The 9,641-nt window shown below is 44.0% G+C and overlaps 1 protein-coding gene across 9 annotated transcripts in view; it reads right to left on the bottom strand.

Annotated features, from left to right (window-relative positions):
• Positions 1–1,837: 1,837 nt before the first annotated feature.
• Positions 1,838–9,641, bottom strand: part of GREB1L (GREB1 like retinoic acid receptor coactivator) — a 160,442-nt gene continuing 152,638 nt past the window's right edge. For all 9 annotated transcript variants that reach the window (XM_090137444.1, XM_090137447.1, XM_090137438.1 and 6 more), the window contains 8 exons: positions 8,174–8,335; positions 7,646–7,853; positions 6,818–6,983; positions 6,236–6,463; positions 5,599–5,740; positions 4,788–4,988; positions 4,079–4,217; positions 1,838–3,091 (listed from right to left, as the gene is read on the bottom strand). In XM_090137444.1, the coding sequence (XP_089993570.1) occupies positions 2,928–3,091; positions 4,079–4,217; positions 4,788–4,988; positions 5,599–5,740; positions 6,236–6,463; positions 6,818–6,983; positions 7,646–7,853; positions 8,174–8,335 (1,410 nt within the window). In that variant the 3' untranslated portion in view covers positions 1,838–2,927. The remainder of the gene's footprint in view (positions 3,092–4,078; positions 4,218–4,787; positions 4,989–5,598; positions 5,741–6,235; positions 6,464–6,817; positions 6,984–7,645; positions 7,854–8,173; positions 8,336–9,641) is intronic.

Below are 9,641 nucleotides of genomic sequence, written 5' to 3'. Positions count from 1 at the left end.
GTTAGGTTACAGGTTTTTTTTTTTTTTTGTGCTGGGTGCTGCCATGGATCTCTTTAACCTGTGCCTAGAGCTGAAGCAAAGAACTAACACTGCCTCTAGAATGTTCTTCACTCAGTGTGCTGAAATCTAAAGTACCTGCATGGAGTGCCAGTCCACAGAGACTGCGACCAGCAGGTGTGCAAGGATTGGTGTGAACTGTGCTGCAGTGGGCTTCATCACACAGCTGGGGCAGGTGCACAGAAAGCCTGGAGGTGAGCATTGCTGGTGGACCTGGAGAGCAGCCACTGCCAGTGTCACAACAGAAGCGGTCTTAAATGGTAACTTAATATACTCAAATTTAATGAAAGCACATTATAAACATACCATCGCCACAACTTCAGACAGTTTCAGTTCATAAACAATAACATGAGGTAGACTGACTAGTGAAGCTAAATTCACCAAGTTTTTTTTTGGTTAAGAAAACTTTACACTAGGAAAGCGACATTTTAACTCTCTTCCAAAAGTCACAAAAAGCAATTACATAAGTTAAGCAAAAAGCATCTGAATATGATTCTTTAAATCTTAGTTTACATTCAAATTTAACCTGTGAATAGGCAATAACATCTACAAGTAAAATATCACGCTGGCCAGTGTAATACATTCATAGGCATGGCCGTGAGGGTGAGGCTTAAACGCAACATGGAATAGCGCTAATCCAGATGTCAACCAAGGGGCTCCTTTCCAGAAATGCACTGGACAGGCCTACGTGCTGTGAGCCCATTTGTGTCCTCTTTCCCAGCAGTTCCAGACCTCCCCCTATCTGCACAGGTAGGAGTTAAGGAAATCTATTTGCTAGGTTTGCTATCTCTTGGTACAGGAAGGCCAATATACTGACATTCTGCAGTCAATCTCAACCTCAGACAATTTTGCACTGTTTCACCAAAAGGCTGCATCCTCACAGCAGTCTCAGCATCCAGGATTTTAAGAACTTCTTAGTGCAAACATTAATTATGCAAACAGAAACGATGTGATTCCTGAACACTGAGTATGTGAACCTTTGATATCGCACTGAGAGCCGGAGCCACCCTTCAGCCCCTCTGGACAAACCATGACTCTGGGGCTGCATTCAGGGACAGAGCAAAAGCTTCAGCAACCACTTTTATATCCCTGCAAGTGTTCAAATAGAAGGCAGGCTGCGGCTGCAGGAAAATCAAAAATCCATCCACAGAAGGGTGGCGTTCAGTTGAAACTTGTGAAATCTGCTGCATCAGAGTTAACCTACATGAACACAGGCAACTCATTTTCCTTTTGCTTCAGCCTAATATATTATGGTTTTCTTTCATCCATAAACATCTCTGAGATAAAAAAGTTGCTCAGTTACCACAGGATGTGAAAAATAAGAATGCAGCTCCTCCAGCGAGTCGCAGCTAAGTATTAATGTATTAATTTCATTATTTTTCAGAGATTAAATTAACATACCTGGTCTTGTCTTAAAAACACACTGCATTTTTCTTTTGAATAAAGGCATTGTGATGCGCTGGGAGATTTTCTCTTTTCATAACGCATAGAAACATCAGTTGGGTTGCCAATGCTAAGGGCAGGAGTGAGACCGTGTCCCAGTGGGATTTAACCCTGACAACCAAATTCTACTGCGCTGGGTTCCTCAAAAACAATGTACAGATTCCTGATTCTTTTCCAGCAGAAGACCACAGTGTGACCATCACTACAGCCGATAGATCAATGAAAAACAAAGGGCTGACAACCTCAGGGGGTGCATCCAATGGGCACTGCTTCTGGGCAGAAGCCTCACTTAAGCAGCCCCAGCTCCCTGGGACTTCTCCCCTTCAGATGCTGTCTCTTCTCCTTTTCTCTCTCCGATCCAGCTCAGGCACCAATGCCTTCCCAGCACCTTTGTCTGATACATTCTGACTTACACAGAGGTGGGAAGTGATGGACCTCAGCTCTGCAGCCAACTGCAGCTGACTGAGAGGGATCTTAACAGTGCTTGGCCACCCTCCAGGCACTGTACAGTCATTAAGGTTGGAAAAGACCACTGAGACCATCTAGTCTTAATGATCATCCATCACCATCCACACAGCAGGACACATCGAGGAAGATGGGCCACAGCTTTTCAAAACTTGGAGAAGTGGGAACCTGAAGGTCTCCTGCTGGCAGTTTGTGCTGGACTCCAACCAAAGAGAGCCTCTGCAGGAGCCTCCTCACCACATGAGCCAGCAGCTTTGTCCCTGGAGGCGAGGAACTCCACACTGGGACGCAGTAGCATCGCGAGGAGGACCTGTGAGCACCACCCCGTGCCTGCCATGCAGTTGCTGATTTGTTCAGGTTCAAGTAGTAAACTTTGAACACCTGTGGAAATTTTGCCAAAGACAGTTTCAGTACAAACACAATTACAAATTTTAAACTAACACTGCACAGAGAACGAGACTATTCCTTTTAATACAAATATCTACGATACATTGTAGTTTCAAACCCCTGAGTATTACTGTACCGCAGTACAGTCTGTAGAGGAACAGTGGGCTCTCCTCTGCGTATCTTCAATAAATCCCATATGCTGCATTGAGCTTTTGTAACACATTCAAGTGAGAGGCTGCTGAAGGCAGCTTCTTCCAGAACTAACTCAGCTGGAAACAGAGAGAATTCCCCATCAGCCAAATTCTGTCCTCTTCCCAAACCCTATGGCGTGGTGGCTGCATGATTGGTGTCAGCGGTTGGGACCAATGCGACAATAACTGGAATCCGCGATCCTCAAAATTGTAACTGCTGTGATAATTTGATACCTAGGAATAAAGCCTGCTTTAGAACGCTGGGGAATCCCTTAGAGTAGTCTTGATAAATATTGGTTGCACTTTGCTCCACAGTGATTGTACTTTTTAAAACAAACAAACAAACAAAAGTGTTTTTTTTCATGATGGGTGTCTTCTCAAAGCTTATATATGGCGGCCGGTAAGAAAATAGAGCGGTCTGTCCTCACTGCTGTTGGCAGTTTGGAACTCATCCCGCAGGCGGAACTGCCACTCGTCCTCCAGCTCCAGGCGGACGATGGTCTGTCGCAGCGAGCTCCGGTCCTGGCATATGACACACAGCGTGGCACCTTCGAGTGGAAACACAAGAGAGCCTTAAGGAACTGCAATGACTCTGCTTCATTCGCTGCCTGGCAGTATCGTAAGTAGGAGGCGTTGGTTATCAGCCACAGCAGCGAGAGCATTAACCTCCATCCACGATCCTTAAATCATTACTGAAGTAATTCTGCCATCCTCAGCACAGGAAGCTGATGTGCTCAGATGTTACCACAAACTCACCCATTTTATCCCATGGCAATTGGCTACGTGTCACTACAAAGACAAGAAAGACTTGTTCGAGGTTTATAATGTCCTGGTGAGGGCAGACCCACTCCGTCTTCCAGCTAAGACCCACATCCCACAACACTGAGCATTTTGTGCCATGGTACAGAGCACTGCAGTAGAACGTTTCATTTGTGTGAGCAGTGACAGTGCTCTCAGCTCTCAAGCTGTTGCACGTTCAGCTCACAGACTGATCTCCACATATCCTCATTTTTCTGCACCTGTCTCCATGCGATGTGACTTTAAAAATAATGTAACAAATGCAATTTACCAAAGCCGAGCTAAGGTCCAATTACCTGCACCTACTACCAAAGCAGCACCATTACACGCTCCAAAAATTGACAGGCCATCTATGTCTTCTGAAAGCAAAGGCAGCAGTATCATAGAATCACAGAATGGCCTGGGTTGAAAAGGACCACAATGATCATCTACTTTCAACCCCCTGCTGTGTGCAGGGTCACCAACCAGCAGACCAGGCTGCCCAGAGCCACATCCAGCCTGGCCTTGAATGCCCCCAGGGATGGGGCATCCACAACCTCCTTGGGCAACCTGTTCCACTGCCTCACCACCCTCTGTGTGAAAAACTTCCTCCTAACATCTAACCTAGGCCTCCCTTGTCTCAGTTTAAGATCATTCCCCCTTGTGCATCTGTTCATTGCTCTGCCTTCCCATTTCCCCACATGCAACTCATCCCGGCAAAGCAGAGCCACACAGCATGCAGCAGGGCAAGGCTTTACCTTTCAGAAACCGGAACCGCTTGAGGAGGTCAGCGCCGACAAAGGAATCGCAGAGGTACAGCAGGAGCCCACTGAAGAACACCCCTTCACAGTTGACATTGATGGAGTGTGGGCGTGAGCTGACATAGCAAATGGCCACCTGCATGAAAGGGGAAGCATGCCCTTGTGTTAGACATGGCCTAGTGAGGGATTTAAGTGGAAGGGAGCACACAGTGGTGCTGGCTGGTAGGTGAACTGGTGCTGGCAGCCATACAGACCAACAACAGCAGTGATGAGCTAACTTCACTGGGAAATAACTCACCAGACAGACCAGACTAACTTCAGATTTGGTCACAAACCATGAAATGCCTTATTTTAGGCCCCTGAATTAATCATAGAATCATTAAGGTTGGAAAACTTAAAAGATCACCTAGTCCAACCATCAACCCTTCCCCACAATGCCCACTGACTACGTCCCTCAGTGCCACATGCACATGGTCCTTGAACATCTCCAGGGATGGTGACTGCACCAGTTCCCTGCACAGCCAGTGACAATGGCTCGCTACTATTCCTGAGCATAAAGTTTTCACCTTCAGAGATGCAGAGCTAGACCAAGCTCTTTTCAATCACAAGAGAGCCTGTTCACAGAAGAAGAGTTTTCCAATACTAAAGATGCTGAAGTACAGGTTTGCATTTCCTGCTCCCCATTATCCCTGCAAATATTTTGTACCTCAAGACCAATGTTCAGATAGCAGTCAATGGCCAATACTGGGTTCTTGAAGTTATGAATGGCCTTAGGGAAGAGTTTGTACGTCGCGTGCTGAAGGAATTTCTCCAGGAGGAACTGAGATGGGGCTGCCAACAGCGTGTGCTCACTGTCTGGGGCACAGACATACTGAAGAGGCATGATTGGTGCCGGGCTGTCTGAAACCTGCAACAAAAGCAAGAGGAGCCCCTTTAAACCCTCCTGAGTACATCTTCCCTACAGAGGTTCATTCAGCAGGGGAGGGGATCACCACAGCAGAAGGAGGAGAGAAAGCTGGATGAAGAATCAAAACCCCCACTTGATTCTGACACATTAATGCATTAATCATTAAGGTTAGAAAAAACCCCTAAGATCATCTAGTTCAACCATCAACCCATCCCCACCATGCCCACTAACCCTAACCCCAGTGCCACATCCACACGGTTCTTCAACACCTCCAAGAACAGTAGCACTACCTCCCCAGGCAGCCTGTGCCACTGCCTCACCACACTTTTGGTTAAGAAATTTTTCACATTCAAAGGTAAAGAGCTAGACCACGCTCTTTCCAATCCCAGTCTATCTTCTAATCGTTTAGGAGTGTTGCTGTTAGTCATTTATCCTTAGCAATACTTCTTATTTTCTTTTTATGATGTGGCAGTTCTACCCAAAATAGGCCATGAACTTCAAATTTCAAGTGAGCACTAAATGAAACTAACAGGCTAGAAAATTCATTCTTTTTCAGGAAAATGGGTCTGGATTTCACCCTTTACATGACTGAGCATGGATACATACTCACCACAATTTTTGGCTTAACAACAAAGTCCTTCTGTCCTCCAACCTGAATATGTTTCTTCATGACACTGAAGTTGTTGAAACGACAGATGAGCAGGCCACTACTGTTTGTCCTCAGATTGAAATCTATATCTTCACAGAAATACCTGGGCATAAAACACAAGGTGATTGAGTCAGCTGCATTCACAGAATCATAGAATTGCTCATGTTGGAAAAGACCTTAAAGATCATCAAGTCCAACCACAACCTAATTATACCACCCTAACAACCCACCACTAAATCATGTCTCTGAGCACTGCTGTTGTAAGTCAGCAATACGCACACCAGCTGCTAAAACAGATCCAGGTGGACTCATTTTGGCCTCTGTTCCCCGTGACCTCCCAATTATTTTTTTCTCCTGAAGCTTCCCCCCTTCCATCCCTGCATTTTCAGCTCTCACAGCTTCTCTCCCCATTCTTCTGGCTGCTGGTAAGCATACTTTAATGCCTTATTCATTCTGATGCAGCATACACCACTCTGTTTTATTTCTGTGATTATGTACCTCAGGCAGGATCCTCTCATTCATCTCAGAGACATTTAGAAACATGGTGATGAGCTTTTTGCCCTGTCAAAATATTTTACCACCAACACACACCACCTACCTGTTCAGATCATATTGCACATTCTGGGTCAGGTCTATGTTGAGCAGAATAAAGTCACGCACGTGACACCGGGAGAATGGAGCCTTTGTCTTCTTAGCATTCAGCTTACTGTTCCACTTCTGAACACCCAATATTGCATAATGAACAATTTTGGGGGTGGCTTCAATGTGCTGGAGAACATTCTTCAAAGACACATTCTTACTGGTGCCCCCAGGCTCCAAGGACTGGCTGCAGAATGGAAGGCAGTGCACACAACACACAGACGTGGCTTATTTTGTCTATATAACAGACACTATATGTATGTGCTTGTGTGTGTGCATACCTATATGCACGTGCATAGTTAATGACATATCTGTAGATACAGGTGCAAGAAATTCCATTATCAAGACATGCTATTCTACATGCTGTACATATGTAGGTAAATAAACAAACACAGGCTTTTTAAAACAACAGCCAAACAATCCTATCCCATCTATTCAGCTACCATAAGAATAAGGGCCCTTCAGCACAATCAGGTCTTATGCAGCGATTTAGAAAAGGAAAAGGAATCACCCTATGTACCATTTCTGGAAGGAGACTTACCTGGACTGCTCGTGGACACTGTGCATGTTCCACAGCACACAGGAGTCATCCATGACCACAATGAAAGGCCACACACACTGGCGCTTGACTCCCAGTTCCTCCAAGCGGTTTCGCTCCAGCTCCAGATTGTGGTATGAAAGCTCCTTAATAAGAAATCTGGCAGCACCTGAGGAAACATCGTAAAGAAGACACACTGAGATCTTAGATTTTATCACTCTCTCCTGTCAAAGAAAGGATATGCAAAGAACTGCAAAACCCTTATGAACTTAGAGTTCATCACATCTTAGTTTAAGAAGAAATCAGAATGTCCATTTTTTAGTATAAGTGCAGCCTAAAAGGCAGATACAAAGAAAAGTGGATCTTTTAAGAGATTACAGAAAATGATTTGGCGGTCATTAAAAGAATAACAAAAACCAAAAAGTGGCTGAGATCCTAAAATTGAAGCTACTTAAAACTTTATGCAGGTGAAACTTGGGAACTCCATGAAAATGAAGTCCAAAGTTCAAACCCACAACATTCAGCTGTAGTTAATATTTAGCCTTGGCTTAACCAAAAAAGAAAATTTGGGTAAAATACCTAGAACGAATGTTCACACGTCAGGGCCGAGTAAAATGAATGAATGCAGTCTATAAAACACCATATTTTTAACTGAGAAACTATACACAAATACGCAAACTATGTCTCCAACAGCATTTCTTACAAACCATCATATCTTGCACACAGATTGCTGCTGTCACTAGACTAGCACTGGAAAGTTGCTCATACATCGTGACCCATACTGCCCAATGTGGATGTTGACATTTTCACAGCACTGTTGGTGTTTCTTACCAACGCCAGCATTGTTGAACATGCCTGGCAGGACGAGCATGATGTGGTTGGGCCAGTACTTGCGGTACAGTGGCATTTCGTACTCCTTGACTACGAGGAGGTGAAGGTGACTGATGCCTTCCATGGCATGGTAGAGGTTCAAGAGGCCGTGCTCATGACGTCCACTCGATGGAGTGAAGATAGGACTCTTGACTGCATTCAAATTCTGCTAGAACAGGAGATATTTAGCCGATGTTTTGTAAAAAGCAAGTTATTCCTGATAGGGATTTTTATTATTTATACTAGTCTTGAACATTATTGATCATTGCAACACATCTGGCATGGATACTAGGAATGCAAATAGGAATGAATCTCTTCAAAAACTCCAGTTCTAAGGAAGGTAAGGCAAGAACTATGCAAAGGACTAAAACAAAACAGCAAAAACAACAAAAAGATAAACCAGCCAACCATCATTAGTCTGCAAATGCTTGTCAAGCTAACTGCACTCAGCACATGTAGACCACAAATTGAAGGGAGCCATACACGCACCTTGTCAGAAACGAGAGGGAGACGCATGCTTTCTAAATGCTTCCCTTGCTTGCTAAAGACAAAATGGCTTTCTTTGGATTTTGGGATTATAAAATGCAGTTGGACCTCTTCTCCTAGCATTGAGGATGAAAACGTGAACGCATGCAGAGTGGAGTCAGACACCTGTATTAAAAATTAAAAAAAAAAGAAAAAGAAAAAGAAAAAAAGAAGGATTTGAAAGGAGTTAATGGACAAGGAACATATGACCAGGCTGGATGTGGCACTGGGCAGCCTGGTCTGGTGGTTGGCGACCCTGCACTTAGCAGGGGGGTTGAAGCTGGATGATCATTGTGGTCCTTTTCAACCCAGGCCATTCTGTGATTCTATAATATATCAACCTGCTCTGGCAGTTACAACACTGGCAGCCACCAGAGAACAACCACCACATTTTCTTTCAGTAACTGAAGCTAACTTCATTAAATTCTCACTTTCCTCTACCACAGGCTACATTATTTAGGCACCTAACTTCCCCTGCTATTGAAACAATCAACTTTCTAAACCACTAGTGATCTTTGGCCCATCTGGACTTTTCTGAAGTCTGTTTGAGCTGGAAATTACTTATTAGTATCTACAAGGAGAAATGGAACATATGTGTGTATATATAGACACACACGGGAAAAAAATGTGCAAACAAATTTTCCCCAAAGATTCAAAGACTACTGCATTATATAGGTGTTTCTCCACAGCAGAATGCTCAGCCATTCAGAGGCAGCAGCAGCATGGTCACACGAGTATGGCATTTTTCCAGTGACAACCCTCCAAACCTATTCTAAGCAAGAAGTAACCAAGGCAGACCCCTCCACTAACAAGGCCGTGAAGCATATGGGTGAGCCTGAGTTTGTACAGTGCTTCACTGAACCATGCAAATGCATACAAAATGCCGACATTTCTAGTAAGACTTCTTCCTAGAGAGGAGGTGTTGTACCTCAAGGTCAAATCCTTTACTCTTGGCAGTCACTCCTCTATAATCTTTTCTAAAGGGATGATGTAATTAGCCTAAGTAAAGATGAAGCATGAAAAACATTTTATTTAGATTCTGTTAAAGCATTTAAGAATCTCTCTCCCTTTATAATGCTTGCAATCCAATGACTCTCCTTCAGATATGTAATTTCTCTGAGTTATCTCTCATAACTCCATATACACAACTTGTAGTTACAAGTATATACTTCTATTTATTACTAGTCATTATGTTTGACCAGATGCACAAAGATGTGTAAAGAGAACAACAGATGTCCTTTGGGATTTGCTTGGGTCAACGTAGGTAATGAAGCATGAGGTTTAAAAGAGATTTGCTGGTGCAGCTCTGTAATAACTGACATTGTACATTTCCAGGTCAGTGTGTCTATGCTGTGTTAGGTTAATAGCAAGCTGCTGGCAAAGATTAGTAAGCCAGAAATGAATGAATGGAGACAAGAAATCTTGAAGTAAG

Source organism: Phasianus colchicus, chromosome 3 (assembly GCF_987193195.1).
Source record: "Phasianus colchicus chromosome 3, bPhaCol1.hap1.1, whole genome shotgun sequence".
In the NCBI taxonomy this organism is placed as follows: domain Eukaryota; kingdom Metazoa; phylum Chordata; class Aves; order Galliformes; family Phasianidae; genus Phasianus; species Phasianus colchicus.
This window is presented reverse-complemented; position numbering and strand designations above follow the sequence as displayed.